This window comes from Polyodon spathula, chromosome 29 (genome assembly GCF_017654505.1).
Source record: "Polyodon spathula isolate WHYD16114869_AA chromosome 29, ASM1765450v1, whole genome shotgun sequence".
NCBI lineage: Eukaryota > Metazoa > Chordata > Actinopteri > Acipenseriformes > Polyodontidae > Polyodon > Polyodon spathula.
The window spans coordinates 6399476-6425382 of NC_054562.1; the positions used below are offsets into that span (position 1 = coordinate 6399476).

At 38.1% G+C, this 25907-nt stretch overlaps 2 protein-coding genes across 3 annotated transcripts; both read left to right on the forward strand.

Moving 5' to 3' along the window:
* Nucleotides 1-913: 913 nt before the first annotated feature.
* Nucleotides 914-12769, forward strand: LOC121302512 (V-type proton ATPase subunit B, brain isoform). The gene is made up of 14 exons (XM_041232526.1): nucleotides 914-1076; nucleotides 3581-3636; nucleotides 4295-4393; nucleotides 5099-5192; nucleotides 5945-6022; nucleotides 6383-6522; nucleotides 6636-6737; nucleotides 6891-6988; nucleotides 7300-7423; nucleotides 8334-8484; nucleotides 8660-8742; nucleotides 8869-8973; nucleotides 9974-10103; nucleotides 10882-12769. The coding sequence occupies exons 1-14, from the start codon at nucleotides 941-943 to the stop codon at nucleotides 11016-11018; spliced, it is 1533 nt and encodes a 510-aa protein (XP_041088460.1). The 5' UTR covers nucleotides 914-940; the 3' UTR covers nucleotides 11019-12769.
* Nucleotides 12770-13634: 865 nt separating this feature from the next.
* LOC121302251 lies at nucleotides 13635-25549 on the forward strand. 2 transcript variants are annotated; one of them, XM_041232091.1, is made up of 11 exons: nucleotides 13635-14175; nucleotides 14287-14372; nucleotides 14924-15071; nucleotides 17124-17218; nucleotides 17534-17699; nucleotides 18000-18126; nucleotides 18417-18526; nucleotides 18629-18735; nucleotides 19486-19609; nucleotides 20263-20425; nucleotides 22684-25549. In XM_041232091.1, exons 1-11 carry the CDS (start codon nucleotides 14121-14123, stop codon nucleotides 23996-23998), a joined length of 2496 nt encoding a protein of 831 aa, XP_041088025.1. In that variant the 5' UTR covers nucleotides 13635-14120; the 3' UTR covers nucleotides 23999-25549. The 2 variants fall into 2 exon arrangements, with proteins under 2 accessions (XP_041088025.1, XP_041088026.1); XM_041232092.1 differs by having other exon boundaries at nucleotides 13635-14053.
* Nucleotides 25550-25907: the final 358 nt, after the last annotated feature.

Here is a 25907-nt window from a genome sequence, read left to right on the forward strand (position 1 = left end):
GGTGCAAACCTCAATAAACCTGGAGTCTATGCATTTATTTTGGAATTCTATGTTGATTTAGTTTTTGTCCTATTTTGGGACCCGTTTGCAAATAGTTTAAAACACTAACACGTTAACATCATATATGGCTTTACAGAATGTTAATATCAACACATAAAAAAGCCGTTATTTCATTCTGAACTAGCACTAAACAATTCCCCCCCCATGCTTTCATGGACAGGCGGTAAACGAATCACCCGTTCTTTACGGGTATGTGCATGATCTAGGCTAGATAGTATTACACTTCAATAGTGTATAAGGATAACAAGACTGCCTTTAGCAAATTCTTCACTTCAGCAGTTAAAAGCGAAAAACTGTTCACCTCGTCCTGACATTTTAGTTTAAAAACATTCTTATGGCAAGTGCTTTTAACCTACATTAATGAATATATTACATCATTAAGGAAACGTTCATGTAGTGTGGACAGTAACACTTATGTACGGATGGTTGATTGTACATATTTGTTATTTTTAGAAATATTTGTTCCTGCAATATTTGTGTATATAAAAATATCTCCCTGTTGTAAATTCCACCAATGCCCAGCACTGGCCTATACTGGTCAGAAATGGTAGTTTTCTGGGTTTAAACTGGTCGTACTGGTTCAAGATACGTGGTTGTGCTAGTTCAAATATTACTTTTTTCGGAGAAAACGAAAAAAAAAATAATACTGCAAACGTAATTTCAGACTAAGGACTAAAGCTGAGTACCGTGTCGTGATACAGAAAGAGAAAGGTGAATGTGGAATTTGGCAGATCTGTTAAGACCATTTTATTTGTTCCCGTATCAGCACCTTGGTCAGCGCATCGAAAGCCACGCCCCCAATGTTTATACGACATAAAACCCAACGCATGCGCAGTATAACCCTTCCAGTGGGTTAGTGACAGCCAGGCTTGCTGTGAAGATGGCGTTCAAAGCGATCAGGGGGAAGGTGAACGGAGTCCTGAACGAAATTTCCTCCTCCGTGAGTGGATCCAAAGCTGTGGCCCGGGAGCACGTACAAGCCGTTAGCCGGGACTACATCTCCCAGCCTCGGCTCAGTGAGTAGCGAGTATAGGGTGGGACTAGAGCTTCACACATTGTCGACACAAAATATGGCAATCAAAATGATATGTCTGTATATAGGAACGTTATTATTGTTATTAACGCTGTTGATGAAAGCGCCAGTAGTTGCCCTGTTTTGGAAAAACATTGTTTTCATCCTGTGTGGGAAATTGCATGCAATATCCCGATTAATACTGAGACTGTCATTGGCGTCGGAGGGGTTGCAACATCAGCTGATCTGACTGCGTTTTCATCTGTCACGACACAGTACGAATTCAATAACCCGTGGCATATTTTACGGCGTTTTGTTATGCCTAGTTTCGGTTTACACAGTAAATAATAACCGGTGAACACCAAGATCATATTTTAATGCGTTGAATAGATGCATGTTTAAAACAATGTAAGATTATTAAAATGTACTATGCTTCTGATTCATAATTGAGTTGCTTAGATAATGAAAAATATGGTCGGTACATTTTTTTTTTGCCTTGATTTAAATTAAAACCTGTAACTAGTATTTTGCCATATATATTTAGAAAATCAAATCGTTGGGGGCATATTTCTGAATAGATAGATACCTTGGTTATTGTAGCGTTAGTGTATTGTACGTGGAGGTGTATAGTATAATTTTGGTGTCTTAAAGGTATAGCCTGATCAGAGGGTCTCCAGTCTAGGTCAAATGAAAGTGACTATGCTAGGCTGTGAAAGATGCTGTACATTAACGATGGTATCAATCACAAGGAGGTGATTTTACAGTGCAGAAACTGTAAGTGCTATTTCAAGACTAGAAATAAACAGTTAATGTAGATTGAATCATAGCGTATGTTTACTAGTTTTATACAGTAAATTTGTTTTATTAGAAAAATGAAAACTAAATTTGGTGTTCCCAGACTGAGACTCTGGAGTCAGAAAAGTACCGCTAAGTGAAATAGGCTAAGTGCATCTGGAAGAAAATCAACTGGGCCTGAGTATACACTGTGTGTAGTGGCTCATGTGATTCAAGTGAAATGTTTGGCACAGCTGTCATGGAATGGAAGAGGTAGGCTTGATTAAAATGTTCTCTCTTCTCTGAAAACAAACCTTGCTCTTCATTTTCTGGGGTGGAACAGTTAAAGGTCAAAAACTGTAGAAATGTTCAGCAGTGTTTGTTTGGTTTCCAGGTGCATCCTCTCTTAAGTTTTCTATAAAATGTTACCAGGCATTTTCACAAATAGCTCAGTAAATGGGTTATTTAAACTGGAACCAACAACAGATTTGAAACATTTCATCAGTGGTGTGGTATTTGGTTTTGGTGCACAAGTCTGTATGAGTTATTGCATGTTTGTGATGTCCAGTTGTTGTTGTTATTATTATTATTATTATTATTATTATTATTATTATTATTATTATTATTATATAGTCATTTAGCAGACACTTTTATTCAAAACGACTTACAGAAACTATGCATCAGCAACTGCTGCTGAAGCCACTTACAGTAGGACCTTGGTTTTGTGTCTCATCTGAAGGACAGGGCACAACCTCCTGGTTACAACCACTGGATCAACAAGCCTCTACTTTAAAAGGCACTGCACCCTATCAATGCCCCAAACTGATGAAAAGTAATGTATATTTTTGTAAAGTTAGTCAGGCATCATGGTCATGGTCATTAAGAACAGGTGCTTGGGTTCTTTTGAATCACTGTCCAGTTGGGTTTTAGGAAAGCTGTGATCATGAATTGACTGCTTATTATGTATTCTCTTCCACTGGCTGTCCTGATTCACTCACATGTTAGTCACAGTCTTCTTTGGTAAGTCACACATAATCAGCTGATGATTGCAGATGTTTAGCATGGAAGATATTTCTTTTAATCGGGGAAGTGTTTTGCGTAGTGCCTGTAGACACATGGTAGGATGTAAAAGCTTTCAGAAAATGTTTAGATCAACGTACAGCAATTCAGGTTGGAAGCAAACTGCAACCTATGGTAGGTACTGCCAACATCAGTTTTATGGTGAATTTAGTTGGAAGAAAGACAGAATACTACGTCAAATGTAAATGTGTGTTTTGCAATGCAGGAAGAAGAATTATTAGAATACGAGAATATCAGAACATTTGGTTTACATCCAAATAAGACCAGCATTTCAACCCTTGTCCCTTTTTTATGGTACATGGATAAATACATACAATGATAATACAGTACATATAATATGCTGACCATTAGTAGTCTTGATATTCCTAACCACAGATGTGGTTTATCTGTGTACAGTTAGTTCTTATATATTCTATTCGTGCAGCATTGTGCAATTTACTTGGAAGAAGTCCAAAGCAATTACTACCTGCCTTCAAACAGCCAACGTGGTTATAATTGCTGTGTCTGTAGTGCTCATTTCAACAATCACTACTACAATTGTTCCCCTACAGTATGTAGGCATAAATGAAAACCTGCACGTAAAATATCGACTGGGAATGCACAGTGCGTGTGGGATTAAAAAAATAAATACTGTTTTTTCTTTCTTTTCGGCAGCATATAAGACTGTGTCTGGTGTCAATGGGCCTCTTGTCATCTTGGATCATGTGAAGGTAAGGGAATGTCTAAAATGTTTATGCTATAGCAGGTTACTATACAGGGTGTCCCATAAGTCAAACATCATAGGCAATATCCTATACTCTGCCGATCAGACTGTCTTCCGTTAAATCAGACAGTCGCACCCTGACTACTATCTGCACCACACAGCAACATTATCTGAGTTGGTTCCTTTTTGGATACGTTTATTTTTCTGTGTTGCAACATCAGCCAATGAAGAAATGGCACATTGAACAGTTAATAGTATGACCAATATAAAACTTTTGCCTATAGATAGTAGGTTTAAATGGATGTGTAATATAGATCCTTCAGAGTAACCAAATCACTGACACGTTTTCAGTGTCTTAGCAATAGGTATATTATTCCTTTGTGACCTCCACGTTTACTATAATGCGTCTTTTAAAGGGTAATAGGAGACCCAGGAAGTGCCAGTCACAATGAACTGCATTTTTCTTGATTTCAGAAAAGTAGGACTTATCACGCACATGCACAGGTGGCTGCAATTAGCATTGGTAAAGAACAGGAACAGAGTGCACACAATTCCTTATTCGACTCTTCATTGACAAAGTCACAATAAGAACGATGAAATACTTGTTTTGATTGCTTCCACTGCTTTAGGTTAATTCAGTGAGATTTCTTTCTATCTTTTGCTAGTTTCCAAAGTATGCAGAGATTGTTCATCTGACCCTTCCAGATGGCAACAAAAGAAGTGGACAGGTTTTGGAAGTCAGTGGCTCAAAAGCTGTGGTACAGGTATGACATAACCTTTACTGTATGTGACTCAGTAGCTAGCACAGATTCAAATTGTGGACAATGCCATCTTGAGGTGAAGAGTTCTGTGTGCCATGACCATGTGGGTCACAATAATGAAACACTGCCTGGACATTTGTTACAAGAAGTCATTTTGGAAACCTGATATTTTATGGTAATGGCAGTTTTAATGAAACTACACATAAACATTTTTTTTCAGCCTGCTGCATTTGTATGACACTGTGATCTACTGCTTTTCATAATACTGCAGTTAATGCTTCCACTAGGGGGGGGGTGAATTCATCCTGGACACCGGTAAACCACAACTGGAATCACCCTGGATTGCATTGACCACCTATCCTGGGGTTAGCCCTAAAAACAAGGTGATGAAATACAGGGGGATTCTTCAGTGCTGTAAAATACCAAGGGTTGGCTTATCCTGGAGGGTATAGGCTGATCAAATCTACCCCTTCAGTAATTCAGCTCCATGCTGCTTAATCAGACCTCCCTGTTTTACCAAGCAATACAGGATGTACTAATTCAGTAACAACAAAGACAATGGATAAAGTTCTAAGTAATTTAGGAGCTGTTATCTGCGAGTCCCAGAGAGGATCTATGAACTGTATGTAACTGAGAAGCTTTGTTAATTTTGTTTTTGCCAATTTAATAATTTGTTTAATTATTATTTTTTTCAACATACATTGCCAGGTTTTTGAAGGGACCTCCGGTATCGATGCCAAAAAGACAAGTTGTGAATTTACAGGCGATATCCTGCGAACGCCAGTATCAGAAGACATGCTTGGTACATAGAAATGTTTGATCTGCTATTAATGTCATTTATATACTGTTATCCGTTTCCATTGTTCTTCTTTTTGAGGACTAACAGCACACAAGTTAAAGAGCAAGTAGCGGGTTGTGAAAAATATAGCGTTCCACGTCCCCACGTGCTGCTACAACTGTTTAAATAACGTACCTGTCATTCTTTTCATTGTGAACATCCTGTTCAAAATGGCTGCTCTAGCGCACTGATGGTGTCAGGATTGTTGCCCGCATTGTCACACAGTCAGCACGGCAGTTAGCCGAGCTCTCAGCTGGAGCACTAGCTAGCAGTACTTCGTGTGGAACAAACACTCGATCTCTTACTCGAGTTTTGGTTTCTTTTTGTTACTTCTGCTTCCTTACGCCTCTATACCCCCATCACAAAGCTATCGGCTAAGCCGTTTCTATCGAGGCGTCGTTAACTTTGACCAATTGACTATTATCCATAATTCGTCAAGGAAACCAGCTGTGGATTTTTCATGGGTGTGCATACATGCGGGAACTCGTGACATCTAGTGGTCAACCCATTACACTGCAGCCAGGGAACAAACACTTTCTCATACTAAGTTTGATTCCGCACCACAGTAATTATATCGATCCGCTTTTAAGAATCATCCGCTTATAAGAATCAAAACACCCGGGACGGATGTGATTCTTATAAACATACTGCACTGTATTGTTATTGTTATTGTTGTTATGAATGTTAATATTAATACTATATACTTTGCTTGACAGGTCGCGTGTTCAATGGTTCAGGAAAACCTATTGACAGGGGCCCAACGGTTCTGGCTGAAGATTATTTGGACATTATGGGTATGGAATCAGTTTAAAGCAGGAGTTCTGAAATTGGGAATGTCAAATTGGGAAATGTTTCACGGGGGTCGTGAAACAACCACACAGTAACAGATCAACTCAGTTCTTTGTTTTATTGGTTTTAAATACCGGCTCAGGCAATTCAGCGATAGTGAATCTTTTGTACATTATAAAAGTGAGTTGTGTTATGATAGTCATTTGTGTACTGTAAAATATATGTAGAAAAGGTTTACTTCTAAGCAAAAGCTGGTTAGCCCTCTAGTGACAGTGAAGAATAACTGCTTGCAACAGCTCACTAAAGGATAGCCCTGGTCCTAGAAGAAAAATGTGTTCATATATATTTCCATTTTTATGCCCTAGGCCAGCCTATTAACCCCCAGTGCCGTATCTACCCAGAAGAGATGATCCAGACAGGTATTTCTGCAATCGATGGGATGAACAGTATTGCCAGAGGACAGAAGATTCCTATCTTTTCTGCAGCCGGTTTGCCACACAATGAGGTTTGTGTAGGAAAACCCTTAATCATATGGGATGAAGTTTCAAGAGTTGAGTTGAGCAGTAGCGTTGGCTGAGGTCAAATGAATGAATCTGTAATGAATTTCTGTTTGAACAGATTGCTGCACAGATCTGTCGCCAAGCTGGTCTGGTTAAAAAGTCCAAAGATGTGATGGATTACAGTGAAGACAACTTTGCCATTGTGTTTGCTGCTATGGGTGTAAGTATTTTTTCTATTATCACTTGTGCTTATTTATATTGTATTTTGGTTGAATTTTGTTTTCGCTTTTGTGGTAAAAAGCCCAGCATGTTTACTTGAAAGCACTATTGTTTATAACATATACCTTCATCTGAAACTGTTGCGTTGCTTTAGGTAAATATGGAAACTGCAAGATTCTTCAAGTCCGACTTTGAAGAAAATGGTTCAATGGACAATGTGTGTCTTTTCCTGAACTTGGCTAATGATCCAACGTAAGTTTAGATTATTTTTTTCTATCAGAAAAGTGATGTTTTTTTTAACATATTTACTATTTCAGTTCAATACTTGTTTTACACAGTTTCATTGTATCCAGGAGTGTGTTTGCAAAGATAACACAGAATTGTATTTTAAATATATTTCAGTGAGCTTTTTGTTACAAAACAGTCACATTGTTTCCTTGTTCACATGTGAATGACTTTCGCCAATACAGTGGCTGCCCTTTGTCTGAAAGTTTGATTGCACTGCATCTGTCCAAGCTAATGTGTTTTAATACCAGTTTAATGCAGTTTTGAACCCTTTGCAGAATTGAGCGCATCATCACGCCTCGCCTGGCTCTCACCACAGCAGAGTATCTGGCGTATCAGTGTGAGAAGCACGTTCTGGTTATCCTGACTGACATGAGCTCGTACGCAGAAGCTTTGAGAGAGGTATTTTGTTTCATACTTTTCTGCAGTAACCCAGAGAAATACTGAAAAAGTACTTTCAAATGTAAGAGGGTGCATGGGAATTGAACGCCACAACCAGCAGACCTGTCCATCGCAGAAACTGCACCCCAATAAACTAATCCAGCATACTACAGCTGTGGCCAAAAGTTTTGATTCACCCTGTAGAATGATCTAATTTTGCTTCGCGAAATCGGATGAAACCTGCTGAATAATGTTGCGTTAACATGAAATACTGTTCTATTAGTAGGATTTGTGAGATTAATTCAAATGTTTTTGGACTTTTGGACATAAAATGTTAACAGTAATGATAGTATTTTTATTATTATTACAATGTTAAGGAACATCTGATGCAGACGCACTCGTATTCTTTTCAGTTGTTAAACTCAAGTCCTTTCTATTTCTTTTTTAATAAGTGTTCTAATTTGAATGCAAGTTGTGACTTTTTGTTTCACTATTGTGCACAACAGTGTTTTTAGTTATTGGTCTTCTGTTAAAAAAAAAAAAAAAAAAAAAAAAAAAAAAAAAAACAACTAATGTTTGTTCATTATTTTGAAAAATAAAATGTCAATGCATCGATTATCTTTGATAAATGCCTATACGATAATCGAATACGAAATTCGGGTGCCGATTACACCACTAGCTCCAAGTGTATGAGGTGGACTGTGTCCACACTGGCGTTTGATTTAATTTGTCAAATAAAATGTGAGAATGGGCTACATTTCCACCTGGGCCCAAGAATGTCACTTTATAATTGAGTATTTCAAGTTATGAATGTGTACACCTGATTTGAAGGTATTTGAACCAAAAAACCTGTACCAAACATTACTCTAGTTGCTAGTTAGAGTGTATATAATCCAGGTAGCTAGCTGAACCGCTTCATTTTCTCTCCTAGGTTTCTGCTGCCAGAGAAGAGGTGCCAGGACGCCGGGGCTTCCCTGGTTACATGTACACTGACTTGGCCACCATTTATGAGAGAGCTGGCCGAGTTGAGGGCAGGAATGGGTCTATTACACAGATTCCTATTCTAACCATGCCCAATGATGGTGAGTGTGTGGGTGAATACTGCAGGCAGAGCTGCTGAAATCACCAGTTTGGGAAAAATAAGAGTAAAAAGACATTATCTTGAATAGCAGTCGATTGATCCAGTGCAGTTGTAACGTAGGGCTGTGGGGGTTTGTTTATGTGACATGATAATGCAAAGTCATCTTTATTTACCAGATATTACTCACCCCATCCCTGATCTGACTGGGTACATCACTGAAGGTCAGATTTATGTAGACAGGCAACTGCACAACAGACAGGTGGGTATAACATTTCAGCAAGAATGCCGAATTGTAGAAATCTGTGCCTGCACGAGTCTGTGTTTTGTTGTTCTGTTTATTTGCATCGTTCTAAACCATATCAAGATGTCTCTTTCCCCTTAACAGATCTACCCCCCGATCAACGTCTTGCCCTCTCTGTCTCGCTTGATGAAGTCTGCCATTGGGGAGGGAATGACCAGGAAAGATCATGCCGATGTGTCCAATCAGCTGGTTGGTAGTTTTCTTAGGAACAGGAGAACAAACTGAATTAAATGCACTGAGTGTCAACGTAGTTATTAGGGAGATAGTAATGTTTAATTTACTGCAACTGGTATTACCCTTTTATATTGTAGAAGTTATTTCTTACATATAAAAACGGTTGGATAACTGCTTTGGGATTGATCTAGAAGTTACAAGCTGCTTTTAAATTCTCTATTTTAAAATCTGAAGAATACATGCAGACAGGGCAAATATAATGTTACGTTTAGAAATGGTACAAATTATACAGAGCATCAAAAGAAACTTATCACATATTTGAGCATCAGAAGAAATGTATTACTTCTGTTTGGGTAAAATTCACTACATGTGATCGAAAAATGACAAACACTGTTTTAGAGCAGGTGCAGTGACTTTTTATTGTGCTGATTAACAAATGACATCACGAAGGTGCTGCAAAGTGATCTGTCGATCTTGGGCAGGTGTTGTGACTCTTGGTCTCCCAGTTCATTGCCTTTCATTGACAGAGTGTTTGTCTGGTTATACCGTCTTGCCAGGTTTGAAATTGCTGGCTGTAAGCACCCAAGACGGTGAGCCACAGTACCCTGCCCTAGTCCAGCCTCCAACATGCTAATTGCACGAAGGAGCTTTTAACTTGACAGACATGGCATATTGTTTTTTTTCTGTGATTTTCTTTATTGCTTTTATTCAAGCTTGCAATTCAACAGTTGAAATCACTCCATATCCAGCGTCCAATCAACTGTCTCTCTAATTAGATGATTAAGTGCATATGCTTCAGTCATAGTCACTCAAGCGTGTCATGGTCAAGGATGAATGATCAAGTGATTAAAAAGAAACCAATATTGTGGAATCTGTGCATCAAAAGGACATTTTGTAATTAGTCATGGTGGGATGTACGTAACAGACCTGTGTTTTAATATGCATTAGCTTTGATGATACATTGAAGGCACCATTTAATGTATATGCTGATCATAACCTCGGTTTCTGCCTGCAGTATGCTTGCTATGCAATTGGTAAAGACGTCCAGGCAATGAAAGCAGTGGTGGGTGAGGAGGCTCTGACTCCAGAGGACTTGCTTTATCTGGAGTTCCTGCATAAGTTTGAAAAGAACTTCATTGCTCAAGGTAAGGCTGCTGAGTTTTGAGACGAGCAACAGTAGAAAATTGGGCTCTGCTGCCAAACATCCCATCATTGCCAGCCAAGGTTTACTTTTAATGCAAACAAATCTGCCAGATTTTAGAATGCCCTCGCAATTTACAGCCTAGAACATTTAGGGAGTGGTAAACTGCATACATTTCTATAGATTTTAAGAGAACATTATGGTTTAGACTGGAAAGGGTTTAAGTTTATTAAGGTACATAGCCACGAGAGAGAAAGAGGAGAGATAGACTAATTTGTCTCGCCTTCAACACTGGTGTGAGATTCCCATTTGACGATTGTATTTATTTGCATGCCTTTAATTGAACTATTTCAGCACAAAGCAACATTACAGACTACACCAGGATAACTAATTAAGTTTCAGCCCCTCAAATGAATGTCCATTAGATGAGTTTTCAGATCTGCAGCTTTTAGTTTATTGGTTGATTTGATTAACCTATACCCTGATACAACAGCTGGCTTATTTTTTTTGTTTTAGATCATTTAACAATAAAGGGAATCCACCTGGATTGCATTAGCCACTTGTTAAGTGTAAAATGGGGATAACCACAGGCAGATGGTTGATGCAGCCCAGTGTTATTCCCTGGTGCTGCAAAATGCTCCAAGAAATCCAGGTGGGTCGTATCAGGCTATAGGTTGATCAGATCAACCACTTAGTATAATAAACTGAAAACAGCAGACCGGTAAACCAACACAGTATGTCTATTTGTTTCACTGTTTTTTCAATACCTTTTTTCTGTTTAGGTCCCTATGAGAACCGCACAGTATATGAAACCCTGGACATCGGTTGGCAGCTTATGCGTATCTTCCCCAAGGAGATGCTGAAACGAATCCCACAAAGCACCCTGGCCGAATTCTACCCCCGAGACTCCAAGCATTAGCTTGAGCCTCGAGCTCTCTGTTCCTCCATGCTATCTTATCAAAAGAGCTTTCTTTTTCACCCTTGTTGTTAAATCTTGTCAATTCCTTGTGAAGCAAAATGAATATATTGTGAATAGTGTTTTCAGCTGAAGTTTACCTAACAGAGTTTAAAATATCTGTAAATGCTGTGTGGAGACTGTTAAAACATGGATCGGTTTACCAAAGTGACCTCGGTATCCAAATACTCACGTGTAAAAATAGAGAGACAAGGAAAATCAATGGATTTTTTAAACTGCTAACTCAGAATTAACACAAACACCTCTGAATGGATCAGTAACCCTATTAATGTCATGCTCTATGATTTGTTTTTTTAACCACTGGAATTCATTTTACTCAAAAACTGAGCAGTTCAGCCCACTAGTATGGATGTGTTCAATCTAGGGTGACTCTTACCACCCTATTTGTCTAACATATTTAAACTGGGTATTTCAGTTTTTTAAAATCTGAAGTTATAAAGGATTTTGTTGCCTGTTCGTTTTTATGCATTTAAAAAAAAAAAAGTAGATGCCTGTGTGATTTCCAGCTTATTGTAAAATTCACTGCATGAATATAAACTGCAGAAACTTTGGCCATGTAGCGTTACAAAAAATCTACAGTAAAATCTAGGATGTAGCAACTAAAGCTAATTTCCTTATGGTTAAAAATGACAGGCTGGCACTTAATCCCTACATGACTACACACCCTGTGGCTAAACTAATGTAGAGTGCTACATCTACGGGACATACAGTGATGCAATAGAACAAATTACCATAGGGGGGCACTGCTGAGGCATCTTGGTGTATATTACAAGCTTAATTAACTGTGAGCTGCTGTAAACTGAGTCCTCAGCTCATTCATTCAGTATTGTGTTGCTGGGGTGCTAACACTTAGAGGGCCTGGCTTTCCATTGTGGGGAAATTGCCCATGCAATATACTTACTATGGAGGGAACGATTTACCTGCGATTTGCCCACAAGTGTACAATATAGTTCATTCCTAATTAACCACGTGATGGTACCTATAGTCAGTCCTTGTTGCAGCTAACATATCCACAGTAAGCGACTCGATTCCAGTCTGTCGTGTGAAAATGTAAAATGTAAATGCTTTCTATGCAAGAAATAACGTTCATAGAGTGATCTGGATTGAGGCATTATTTATAGACAGGCATATTGAATGTTTAATTTAGATTAACAATTTTATTTTATCCACACTAAAATGTGACATGCTCAGTTCATAGCAGTTCACCTGCAAATGCATAAAATAAAGTGTACATTGTCGGAAAAATGTTCCCCATGTGCTAGAAATGCAGCACCCGTGTCGCAAAGGGACAAGAAAAAAGGTTTAATTTTTAAAGTGTATATTCTTTTATAGTTTAAATATATATATGCAGATACAGCCGTAGGTAACCATTAAAGTTGGTATTCATTTGAAGGAAGTGATATTTTAAACTCTGTTAATGTAACAAAAGTAAATGAAATAATATTTTTTATTGTGTTTGTTTACAGTTCGCTGCGCTTCCTGAATTTTACACCCAGATAACAATATTCCTGTATCACATGTCAATGCAGATTTGGCTTTTTTATTTCTTATAAATGTGCTGTGTATTTATTGCAACGTTGCTGTATGTCGGTCTATGGATGTTGTGTACTTTTTGTAGGTGCTGTAGCTTCTGTTCCATTCGCTAACCAAGCATTTCCATTTCATGCCAGAAAAAAATTATATATATATATATATATATATATATATATATATATATATATATATATATAAAATATAGTAGTTTTGTTGGCGTACTGCATGAAGCACTGTCTGTTTTTAGAAAATTGTCATCCATGTCCATATATAAATGATCGAATAAATGTGAATATACTGTTAAATACTGGCAAGTGTTTTTTTTTTTTTTTTTGTTTTTTTTTTTTTTTTTAAATGTTGTGGCGTCATTCCCTGTTGTTAAAATCACATCTTCAGGTTTCTCCAAACTGTCAGAAAGTGAGTCCATGCGTTATATTAAATACACTGCTTTTGTGTATTTACCACAGGGCAAGGAAAACAAAATGCTTCTATAAATATTAAGATATTTTTGTTATGTATTTATTTTATTAATGTTCTATAACAGAGCACACACACCAGTACTAAACAGTACAATGGGAATACAGTGTTGTATTATTATTTTTAAGAGCCTGGGGGTGTAATTATTAGGTATTTGGATTATCTATGCTAGGGTAGTTCATTTGTCAGTGCCACTATTCATGGTAGTCTCACAATGACGTAACCATCACCTGATTGCCATTCAATCTGGATGGAATGCGCACTACACAGGTTCTATTGTAGCGTTGAAACGGGAAACCTCCATCATCGAGATAACAACATCCCACCATTGAGAATGGAGACTTTTCACAGGGTCACACATCACTTCATCAGACTTGTCAACGTCTCCCGTATTTTGGACCCTTGTTCCTGGACATCTCCCAAGACAGATTTTATCCTGCGTTTTTACTGTTAAACCCCCTTACGTCAGCAAACCTTTGACGTTTACCCCCCCCCCCTTCCCGTATTTTGAAAACTCATTGTTGACTGATGCTTCATGTCCTCGGACATCCTTCACTTTTACCAGCATGCTCTAATATAGGCATGCATAACTATTTAACAAATGTCTTACGAAAAAAAAAAAAAGATTTTATTTGGATAATTGACATTAAAATGTGTTTGACATGGGTTTTAGGTCACAAACAAATCTGGTCGTTTTAACGTAGACCCAATAAACATTACCTTTCACCAAACCGCCACAGTTTACATTTCTATTGCTGATTTGCATATATTATTTTTTTTCACTTCTGCGTAAAATGTAACAAAACACTATCGAAAAAAAAGATCTTATCCTCACCTTTCACATTTCAGACACGGAAACTGTGCATTGTGCGCTGTGCATACATGCTTTGCAAACCAAAACCAGTTGAACTTAACTCGAGCTGAGAAAAAACTGTTGATTGAGCGATTGATGGCCCAGTTTGATTGGGGTAATTTTAAAATATATCATTTACCCTCTGTCGCACGTCACAGTGAGTTGAGGTCGTTTTTCTCAACATGTCGGGCAACATTTGGACTTCAGTGTTTTGTTGTCAACACCACAAAGACAAAGGTTTCGGCTAAAACTGTTTTTGATTTTATTTATTTTTTGCTTCTGTTGTTTTTTTTTTTTTTTTTTTTTTAAGGCTTTGCTTACAGTATTTCTGCACGTTTTGCTTTACAGATGTGTCGGAGGAGACAGCCGGTGTTCAAACTCGGTCCGAACAGGACAAAAACAAACGAACACTTTCAATGGACGCTAAGGGCAAGGTAGGACCATGGAGTTTTGTTCGTGGCGTTTGTCTTCTAAGTTCTGTGCCATTTTAATAAATATGAATGTAACCCAAACTGTTTAATAATTAAACACACAAGTTATGGTTTACACAAGTACAAAATTGAAAGCTTAAAAGATTAAAAGATATATATATATATATATATATATATATATATATATATATATATATATATATATATATTATTATATATATAGCATATATATATTGTCAGGATGTTTACAAAGGTTTTCGAAAAGGCGACAAAATTTTTTAAAAAGAGAAGTAAACAGCGCAGCGATTAAATGACGTGACAAATGCACTGTTTACTTTTTTCTTTTTAAACAACTGAAAACGAATTTTGCCCGAAAACGTAGTGAAAATAAGATTTATTCTTTTTAGGAAATCCTTTACAGACACTGTCTCATATCCGTGATAATTCCAGTATAAGCACAATATATATATATATATAATATCTATATTATATATATATATATATTATATATATATTGTATATGGTACACCTAGTGTATTGTATTTCTTTTTCAGAGCGAGGCTGTTGTTAGTCAAGTAACGGGGGCACACGTAAACGCTGGCTACCTGTCTCCCGAAGGAATCAACATGTTTGAACAGAAGGAAACACAGTCTGTATCACAGAGTACCGATGTTGAATCGGTGTACCAAAGTCGAATTGCAGGTATTTTTAATTATTCATTGTGTTTATACAAAACCCCATGCAGGGGTTTGAGTTTAGTAATAAACAGCCACTTTACTGTGAAGGGATTTTTTTTTTTTCTTTAACAGGTGTAGTGTTATAAAGTGGTACATCGTCAGAAAGTGATATGCGTTCCAAAATGTGATCCGTGTAGTGTCAGCAAGTGGTACTTTGCCAGATTTTGTTACATGTGCAATCAGTTGCGCACTGGTAGGTGTTTTGCCAATGTGAAAAGGAGGTACATTGTTCACTTTATAATGCGTGTTTTGCAGTGTGCATATGTGGTACATGCTTATTTAACCCTTTCAGGACCAATCATTTTCCAGTGGGATGCTCCCCCAGGATGAGGCTTTTTTTTTTGTTTGGCTGTATTTGACTCTTACTATAAAATTCTACTAAAATCTAAATTCTCATAACACAATGGAACGTTATAAAGTACTGTAGAAACCATACAAACTTTTCACTTTTTTTTTTTTTTTAAACCCTATTTATTTTATGTAAAGTATTTATGTATTCTGCTTAGATACATGGATAAAAACATGTTATTCTATGACCTGACGGACGTTGCAATACTTCCTAAAAGTTTTGTTGAAAAATATTGACGTGATTGCAATGACATAATACATGTCTGTTCTCTGGGTCTTTTATAAGCAATAATGGACATAATGAATAAATATTTATAAATAAAATAAGTTATTAATTCCATTATTACCAGTAGTAAAAAAGGTACCACAAAAACGGTTGGAAATTTAAGTTACATTTTCTTTGCCCAGTACAGTAGCTACATTATTTATATCCTGAGAATAGTTTAAGTCATCTGATTTAGCGTCCTCCTCCATACCAAGCTAGAGAGCCATAAGGTTTGTAGTAAAAACACAAAGCAAATGTTAAGTTTGTGTTTTTTGCAAACTTAAACTGGAAACAATCAATTTCTCTAAAGAAAAAAACAATTCACGACTAACGAGACAAAATGAGAAGTCCACCGCAAAGTTGCAGAAGTAAAACAATGTACAAGATCCATTGTATTGCATATGATAAATATTTGCGTACTGTTTTCTAGATGGTGAAAAAATGATAAATTAAAGAGACAGAAAACAGCGTAATGCCACAGATTTGAGTGGGCGTGTGTTTTCTTAGTGCAAGTTGTTTAGGCATATGTGAGCAAGCGCAGTGTGCTGCGTACCACTTTTTATCCACATACCTGAAAATAACACTACACTGGCATGACCAGCAATTAAAAACCTGTTCAACCAGCTGACCAGGATAGGTAATGAAACAGAGTGGGCTTGGAGTTCCTTAAAAGCTCTTGGAACCCGGAGCCGGACCCTTTCCCGAAACTTAGAGGGGAATAAACATTTTAAAAAAGTTTAACTGTCCAACGTAAGATCAGTGACAGTAGTGCATAAATATAAAGGATAATTCTCTGCCTTCAACATGCTTACCTGCAGGACTAATCTAGTGCCAGTTATTTTTCCACTTCATCAAAAAGCAGATCTTGATGGCCCAGATTTACATTTCCCAAAAGTAGCAGGGATGGAAATAAGGCTCCCATTGTGTAGCACTTTGATCCACTCCTAGTTTTGCAATGAGTTTTGTTAACACACCTGAGCTTGTTACCTGTACACTGGCTGATCAAGCTTGTATTAAAACTTCAATTGGGTGAAACTGCATTGGGAGTTGTACTGTATTTCCATCCCCGAGTTGCCAAATGTATTACTTTTCATTCAGTTTAGTTTTCCTGTAACTGCCAATAATTAGAATTAGGATAATAAAAGTACATTCAAGATGACCTGCCAGTATTTAATTAAACATTAATTGTAAATGGTTACCCTTTTTCACCAATTCATTGAAATGGTGTGCAATGTAACTGTAAATAGCAGATGCTGTGTCCAAACCTCATGTTTGACCACAACTGTATGTCTTTTACCTTGACTTGCCAGCAAGGGTCCGCTTAATCCCTAATGTAACCTTTGAATGAGAGAGCAGCATGTGGACTTGACACAGCTTGGATTTAATTTGGCATGTGTTGATTAGGTTTACAGGAGAAGTTGAGTTTTGCTGAAGCAAGAAATAAAGAACTCTCCATGCATGTGGATGGACTCCAACATCTACTCAATTCTTCTTTGAGGGTACGTGCTGTGGGGACATGCAGCCAAACCAATTGAAGTGTGCATGTGTATTTTCTTCGTTGCATAAAGAAACATCCATGGCATTTTACTAAAACCTCAGTAGTTTAATATTTGCTTCACAGAAAATGGCACTAAATGTTTTGAAATGAAGCCTCTGGGCTCTTTAAAGAAGGATATTCGCTATTTTGTGCAATTTGAGCCTCAAGGGCAGTAATGTGTATGACTTAACATAGTCCTCACAGACTCAACATGCATAAAAAATTAATGTATTCTTTTTTTCAGCCCTGTTGACATTATTTCTTTCTCCATGTGTAGGAGACTGGGAACAGCTTGTCAATAGCGGGGATGGGAGAGGTGTCTCTGAGCGAGTCTGTGAGTGAGTCGGTGAAGCAGCAGTTTGAGACTGTGGAGAGGGAGAAGGAGGAACTGAAGATGAGAGTGAGGCAGGCCAACGAGAGCGTCCGAGATCTCAAACACGAAAGTAAGCCTCCTTTTCAAAACCTTTTTCATCTAGAATCTGTGCTTCATCTTTATTAAATTCCTAAATGCTTGTCATATATCTGTTATCTCTAGACAACTTGTTGATTGTACTGGGACAGCTAGTTTCACAGATCTAATCTTGGTTTAGCCAAATTAACATTGAGTAGTCTGTGATTTAATGCTAGTCTGGGTCTGTGAAGCTAGCCGAGAGACCAGTTTCCCTCTAATCTAGACTGTTACCTTGTGTGTGATATGCATCATCTAATGTAATTAAGTTATTCCTATCCACTTGGCTTTCCAGTTGCTGTTTTACAGAAGAGGCTGCAGAGTGCAGAGAACCCCCACCCTCTTTCGTCTCACTCCCCCTCTCCTCGGCCCCCAACCCCACCTCCTCCTCCTCCCCCTTCACAGCCTGTCAACCCCCTCAGGTAAGCATGTCCCTACAAACTGAATAAATTTAATGACAGGCGGTTTTTCAATGTTGAAATGAGTTAAGTCTCCTAATGCCAGTAAGTAATGCTGATTAGCATGTATTGCTGCAACCTTGCAGAGGTGTGAATGGCACTGGTTGCATCAGGTACAGCTACAATGCTTGATGCTAAAATATCCTGCTGTGTAACTTAAGTTGTGAATGTGGTGCTCATTTAAAGAGTGCCACTGGCTACCGCCATGGTGAAGGAGGTGTGCTACAAACAGACATTTACTACTTCTTTTATAGGTCTTTATTTGTACTAATTCAGAAGAGAAAAGAGACTAAAGCAAAGGACTCCATGGAGTATTTCGAAGAGCCAGTGGAGTTGAGAAGTGTTTCATCAGGGAGTCACACTGGTATGTTCCAAACTCCATTGGAGCCCAAGTCTTGGGTAAGTGTGGGCTGCTGGCTGGTTTTGTGAAGTGCTGAAAACCTAACCTGAGAACTTTTTCCTGCAGGTGAATCCTTCAGCTCGGCCTCCCCTCAACAAGCTCCGGGCATGACCGAAATGCTGAACATGATAAAGCATGGAGTTTCATTGAAGCATGTGCCTTCCTTTCATAAGGTAGGATACAAAGTTATCATTTCTCTATAGTGAATTTTGAACAGGGCATTGAAGTTGCTTGTCTGGAGAATCCTACAGTTAAGTGTTAGGAGGGATAAATGAGTTTTGGATTAACAAGAGCCAGATTGCAAACCCCATACCTCAGTAAGAGAAATGTAAACAAGGCAAATGTCATTTGAAGCTTCTTACTCGGGAAGTTTTTATATCTCCATTATGTTTCACTCCTGGCTGTACACTGCGCTCACAGGATATCAGCTTGCTGTGTCTTCCGTGGTTTAAAATGCATACCTGGGGTGAAAGAACATTCTCTTACCCCACCCCTAGCCTTTGGAATTCCTTGCCACCTTTTGGTCAGACGAGCAGTGTCTCTCCCTGTTTTTTAAATCTCGTTTACAAGCATCTCTTTGGAAAGGCATATCTCTGTACATTTCATTAAGGTTGTGAATTGATTTGAAATAGCTCACTAGCAACTACAGTGCTTTTTAAACCATTGTTTTTTTTTTAATCACGTTTGCTCTGCTGAAATGTGTTCAGTGTTCTTTGAGAGGACCTGGTTTTGAATACTGCTATATAAGTGCAATGTTATTTTTATAGACATTTCTAATTCCTGACAATTGTGCGAATGGCACTTTGCAGTCAATGGTTTTGTGTTTTTAAAGATTTATTTTCCTTGTGAAAGTAATTCGCAAATGAGTAGAAGGCCTTTTGCCTCTGTGTCCGTTCTAATTCAGCAACTGTTCTTTTGTAAAGGAGCACTCCAAAGACGAGCAGCTGGGCTCAGGGCGGAGTTTGAATCTCGCTGGAGAAGGTGTGGAGCCTGAACTGGAAGGGATCCTGAAGAGGAGAAAGCAGAGTACAGACAATTATATTTCAGGTGAGGTAGATTCGGATTTACTTTAATGTGTTGACGAGTTTGGCTCTGCTGTTTCAGCTCTCCAGCCGCTGTCTAAATTATTGAATTGAACCAATGAAACCTCCATCCAAGCTCCAAAGTAAGCGGGCTTGGCTGTAATATTTCTCTTGCTATAGTAATGTCATCCTCCGCTTATCGCCAGTTGGGATAAGCTCCAGAGATCACTTCAGTATATTATGTGGGCTTTTCCAGCATTATAATTGGTCAATATCACACGGAAGTCCTAATCAAGTAATATAGTTACATTGAATTGACTTTAAGAATATATTTTCTTAGATTTCAGAGTGAATACAATTTGAAATTCTTAGAAGCTAGAAAATCATGTAATGGCAACGAGAGAAAATAAACCCAAGAAAGAGTTTTTCAATGTTAGAATGAGTTTCAATTCATGTAATACACTGGGTGATGTGGACCCTGCCCCAAGTCTAAAGGGCCTCTTATTGTCCCCATTTAAGAGGAATCTACACATGCTGTATCTATTACAGTAACCTTGCAGATGTGTGAATGGTGTTTGCTGCAGAAGGTCGTGCTGGCTTAGTAAAGTTTAGAAGGGAGACTGTGGACCGTGAAGAAGAGTCTGTTTTAGCAACAGTTTTAAAACTCTCTGGTTTCAGATGGCTCGCTGGACTCTTTGGATATGGATTCAATGGGACGCTCAAGTCACAAGCCAGTGGAGTCTGTGGCAATTACAGCTATAAAGAGAAGCCCTGGCAAAGGCAATCTAGGCTTCCTCTGCAGGAGATCTGGGGAGGACCAGGCAGAGGGGAGCCCAGTCAGGTACAGCTTCCGGACCTCGTGCCACACTTTGCAAACGTAAATACGTCTTTGTGCAGAACATCACTGCGTTTTGGTGGTTGAGGAAATTTGGGAAAACTTCTTTCTACATGTCTTATATTTTAATTGGTTCACCAGGTGCGATGCAATAGTGTTGCAAAAGCAGACATGCTAATTAATGATGTAAATCGAACCCTGACATTGGCATCGATTTTATTATGCAAATTCTAATGACGATTATAGAGTTGCATACTTAAAAAAATTAAATTCTTCACAGTAACAGTTTAAAGGAACAATAAGTCCTCTATAGAGCATGGTATAAATAATAATATAAAATAAACTCCTGTCCAAAGGAGAGAGAGAGAGGTTTGAAAACTACATTAACATTATGGCCTATCAATTATTATTTATTTTTAATTTGCTGATGGTTACAGTTTGAATTACGTGGCTCAGCTTCTGCTGGCGAAAGCAGCAGTCCCGTCCAGTCAGCCACGGCTGCAGAGATGTATTTGTTTTTGCTGTCATTTTAATCAAAACTTTACATGACTTTGCATAGCAACTTAGATTTGCATTATCTTTGGTGAACAAAACGAATATAATCAGTTTTCCAAACAGTTCATTAGAGGTAGGCTTCCCTTTCCTGCAGCGGAACTTTTGACAGCGACAGCTCTGACTGAATTTTATTTTGCGTCTCCACACTTGAATATGTATAATATCTCTTTCCTATATGTATGTGGGTTTATTATTAATTGACTTACTGCCCACATCACAACCAAGATATGCACAATATCTATTTCATACATGTGTAGTCCTATTCAATCCACACACCACGTCGCAACCAAAAAATGCGTTGCATACTGGAGAGCTCAGAGATGCGTTTCATCCGTGTGGATTCGCTTACACTTATTACTTAAGACATACCTATTTCATGGCTCTGACACGGACTGTGAAATTCATTCTTCACCATGAAGTGTACTTTTTCCCTGCACTTAAATCCAATTGTTATGTGAGCTATACCAGAACGGTGTAAAGCCAAGTAATAAAGTAAGTAAAAAAAACAAAACAGTGATGGACTTCCATTTCATATTTCTGTAATAACAGCCAGTGTATTAAAAGGTTATATATTCAAAGGATGTTACAACCATTTGACTTTAAGCATTACAAATACATCTGTATACTAATAATGAAAACCAAAAAACAGTATTTATATTGGTTTATCTCTGTCACCTGGATGGCTATTGCCAAACTCATTGACCCAATTTTTAGTGGTGATTTTTGTTTTTGGCACCTTTTTTAAACAGCTTGTTGAATAATAGAAATGTGCTGAAGTAAAATGCAGTTATGTTTCAGCATGAATGTGATCATAAAGTCTACAATAATTACTGCAGCGGATCGTGTAAAATAATTTTGCTTTCTACTGGTGGCAAACTATTTTTTACAACCTGCAAAGTTTCATTGGATCGCATACGTCAAGCTGCGATCCAGCGGCATTTAGACTCTGTAGTCAATTGAAAAAGGTTGTGGATTGTGCGTTGATTCAAAACGAAAAGGTAAAACAAAATAAAAATTCTGAAACTGTGGCACTGGCACGTGACAATGTAGTAATGCTAAATATTATTAGTTTCACTCAAAAGACAGCTACAGTTGGGACTGATTTAAAAAAAAAAAAAAAAAAAAAAAAAAAAAAAAAAATCTGTATAAAATACATAAACAAAGCAAGTTACTCTTCATCATCCTGTATTTGTTCACAGACGCATATTCTTAGTAACTTATAGAAGCAACAACAGATTACGTTCTTGACAGTAAGCTAATATATACAAGACACTTCTGTGTTTTTTTTTTTTTTAAATTTCATTAAAATATCGAGTTTTCGTGGGGTCCCAATCGATTAAGTAATTGGTTACCGTTACAAGCCTAATGCTAACCTGAAAACCAAGCTGGGAAAGAAAAGTTTCACATGTAGTTAAATGTTTAGCCTTGCACAGTTTGAGACCTGAGCTATAAACCATTAAAATACTCAATGTGGACTTCGGTTCATTGTGCCTAATTAGGGTCACTTGTGGATCTCAATCAATCTCCTACACTATATGGTGAACACGATAACTACCTTTTTAATTATCAGTATTCTCCAACAGTGTCATCCAGATTTAACATTGGTTGACTGATTGATAGATGGATAACTGGCCCAGATATATTGGGGGACACACGCTAGATGATTCAGTCTAGAATGACATCTAACTATTTACACTGTTTCTTTTTAGTAAATCTGCAGAAGATTTTGATGATGCTAGAAGAGCTAGTGCTGGGGATGAGGGCAGTGCCAGCACCATTATCCCAGTCACATTTCCATTGGATGTCAGTGATGATGGCTCCCCTGCTAAATACACAGCCAGAATCATTCAGGGACAGCCTGAAAAAATGCTTCCAACAGAAGAGAAAGGTCCAGAGGTTCACATGGATGATGAGATCCTTGGGGCCATCCTCACTGATCTGATGACAACCTTGTGGAATCAAGACTCCATGGAACTTCAAGGAGATGGTGTGGCCCAAGAGGATGCCCATCTGGATAAGAAGGGAACCCCCAAAACCATTGAGTATCTACCCGATGAAGTTTTGGGTTCTCCAAGTAGAGATTGGCAGCAAGAGGACGATAACTGTGACACATCTAAGGAGTTGGAGACTGAACCTGTAATCAAAACCGGTTCCAAATTAGTAGTGGAGCAAGTGGCGGTACTTGCAGATGATCAAAGCCCAACGGTTGACCACGAAAAAGATGGGTTTCAAAATCCAAATTCAAACCAAGTTGAGTTGAATCCACAACAAGATGACCAGGGAGTTGAGAAAGCCAATGAGGTGGACCTAGAGAATGAACCTTCTTTTAAGATTGATTGCTTTTCCAAAATGACAGCAGAACAAGGTGCGGTCCTTGCAAGTGAAGGGTCTCTGAACCAAGTAGAGAATGAACGACAAGGGGACGACCCACTTGAGAGTTATCAAGAAGTTCGCCTGACTGAAACCTATTCTAATATGAAGCTGGGGCAATCAAAGATACAAAATGACCAAAGCCTAAAAGATAACGAGGGTGACCAAAATCCAGCTTCGAATCAAGATAAGATGGAACCAGTTGTTGCTGCAGATGTCCTAGTTCATGGGGACAGCACTACTCAATCATCGATGGACGAGTTTGTCCTAGACAGTTTTGACTCCCAGTCTCAACCAGCACTCCTAAGCCCAAGACCACATGCTCAAGGTCTTTGCTCAGCTGGCAGTACGGATATAAGGGATCTGGAACAAGACTCTTCAGAAGAAAGCAAAACTGAGAACCATGAACCACCTGTTGAATTCCAGTGTAGAAAGCAAGCTGTTAAAAACCTTACATTAGTTCTAGGAAAAGGAGATTTAGGTCCACCCATATATTCTAACCAGCTTCAAAGTGTCACTCTACAAGTGAATAATCAGAACTTGATCAGTCTTGAAAGCCAAGATAAGGACATGGTGGATAACACGATTTCATTCTCTGTTGACCAGGATGTACCTAAATGCAGTCCAACTGATTCACAGATCTTCTTTTGCTGATCTCCGACTTTTTTTTTTAATGTTTTTACAGCTTCACTGTTTTGTTTAGTATTTCCCAAGATCAGTCATCCTACTTTTTTTTCTCCTCCTGTTTCAACATGTATAACAACTTGTATGATCTGGGCATGGACAAGATTTTTAGATCTCTCTTTATTCTTGCCACAGATTTAATATATTGCATGTACACGCTGTACAACTTTTCACTGCATTGGAAACTTTTGGTTTGTGTACACTTTTAGTAGATGATTATTGTTAAATGTTTTGAATAAATTTTTTTTTTTTTTTCATACAAAATTTGAAATGACTTCCTCTATGTTAAAGAGGTTGCTAATGCCATTTTTTAAAGGCTTGGCCTGTTTGACTGACTTTCACACTTTGCGTTGGACAAGCCCAATTATCCTCCCACTGTAGATTAAAATTTGTCTGCAACAAGTGTTAGGATCCCACTTGTTACCACATTTTATGTGAAGTGGCTCTACCACAATGTGGTAGCAGCTTCAAAGTACTATTAACACTAATGGCGGGCGGGGGGAGGGGTTACACATAAACGGGGTGAGAAATGTTATACTTAGGAATATTAAAAATAAATAAATAAAAACCTATTTTAAGATCTGATTTGCGATACCCATTTTGCTGCCTGAGCTGTAACAGAGTTTGAAGATAACATTACAACCAGTATTGGGACAAGTATTCAGACAGTGCTGGAAGTGCATTTAGTTTGTGCAATTGTTGATGTGTTTTTCAAGAAATCTAATTCACGCTTAGTCAGAAGTGGTTTTGACTTTAAAGTTTTGGAGGGTTCATAATTGGAACCTTGGCCGCAAAGGTACCCTACTTGAGTAAACATAAATACACATAGATATCCATCTCTCTAACTCAAAGTTGCTCATTCTATTAGTCGACTTTTAACAATGCTTTTTCAAAACGAAGTGGAGAGACGAAGCTCCTTATTGACTGGTTTCCAGTGAGCTTTTTGTCTCCGAGGTTCTCAGATGGGTACACCTGTGATTAACTTTCCAACTTCAAAGCATCCTTGTCTGTTTCCCTGACAAGAGGAAAGCAACAGGAGGGCTACAGTGTTCTGTCTTCAGCCAGGTCTTGACTCTGTCCATCAGCAACACATCCCCGATTTATTTTCAGCTTGATTTGAAATGTACTCCAGCAATACTATTGTTTTATTTAAAAATATATGGAATAATGTACATCCAGCTGTGGTCTGCAGTGCTTTGCATTTACTTCTTCCTCCCCTACCAATCAAAACTTAAAAGCAGTAGCAAGAGTCTGGAAGGGCTGCCGAAAGATAGCCAAACTATAATACGCGCTAATCTCAACCGTTTCATTGTGTAATAAGCTTTTAAAATGAGTTGTCATGACTAAATACCCTGTATTTAATAGACACAGGGTGAAGGCATACCCTGTAAAAGTGTGTGGGAGACAAGCCTCAAACTATGATCCCTTCAAATTATGCTTAGTGCTTGAATCTGCCACTAGATGTCACCCAAATACCATGCCATTAATTAAATTACTTGATAAAATGTAACCTGTTTGTGTTTTTTTTTTTCTCTCCAACCCACCTTTAAGTCAGTTTGATAAACTAAAATGATAATGTGGAAATAGCATCACCATACTTCATTTTCACTCTTGCAAGGGGCTGTACATGTTTGGTACTACTTGCTATAACCTTGGGTAAGGTAGTCTAACATTTCTTTATAAAACAGTACTCTCCATTTGCTAGCGTGCTTGCTTGCTCGCTGTCTATATTGCGTGTGTGTGTATACAGATGTTGGATACAACAAGACGATTTTACATTTTTACTGATGAACATTTAGACTAAGTCTTTCTCAGTGTCTTCTGAAGGATTACTAATAGTCCACGTCACTGCTAATTTGCTGCATATTCTATTCTATTC

What these genes read in the sequence shown, in the direction of transcription:
- LOC121302512 (XM_041232526.1), top strand. Translation starts at nt 941, where the DNA reads ATGGCGTTCAAAGCGATCAGGGGGAAGGTGAACGGAGTCCTGAACGAA. An exon ending in GGCAACTGCACAACAGACAG is followed by an intron (nt 8,743 to 8,868) that starts GTGGGTATAACA and finishes TCCCCTTAACAG; the next exon opens with ATCTACCCCCCGATCAACGT. An exon ending in CCGATGTGTCCAATCAGCTG is followed by an intron (nt 8,974 to 9,973) that starts GTTGGTAGTTTT and finishes TTCTGCCTGCAG; the next exon opens with TATGCTTGCTATGCAATTGG.
- LOC121302251 (XM_041232091.1), top strand. Translation starts at nt 14,121, where the DNA reads ATGTCGGGCAACATTTGGACTTCAGTGTTTTGTTGTCAACACCACAAA. An exon ending in CAGCCTGTCAACCCCCTCAG is followed by an intron (nt 18,127 to 18,416) that starts GTAAGCATGTCC and finishes CTTCTTTTATAG; the next exon opens with GTCTTTATTTGTACTAATTC. An exon ending in GCAGAGGGGAGCCCAGTCAG is followed by an intron (nt 20,426 to 22,683) that starts GTACAGCTTCCG and finishes GTTTCTTTTTAG; the next exon opens with TAAATCTGCAGAAGATTTTG.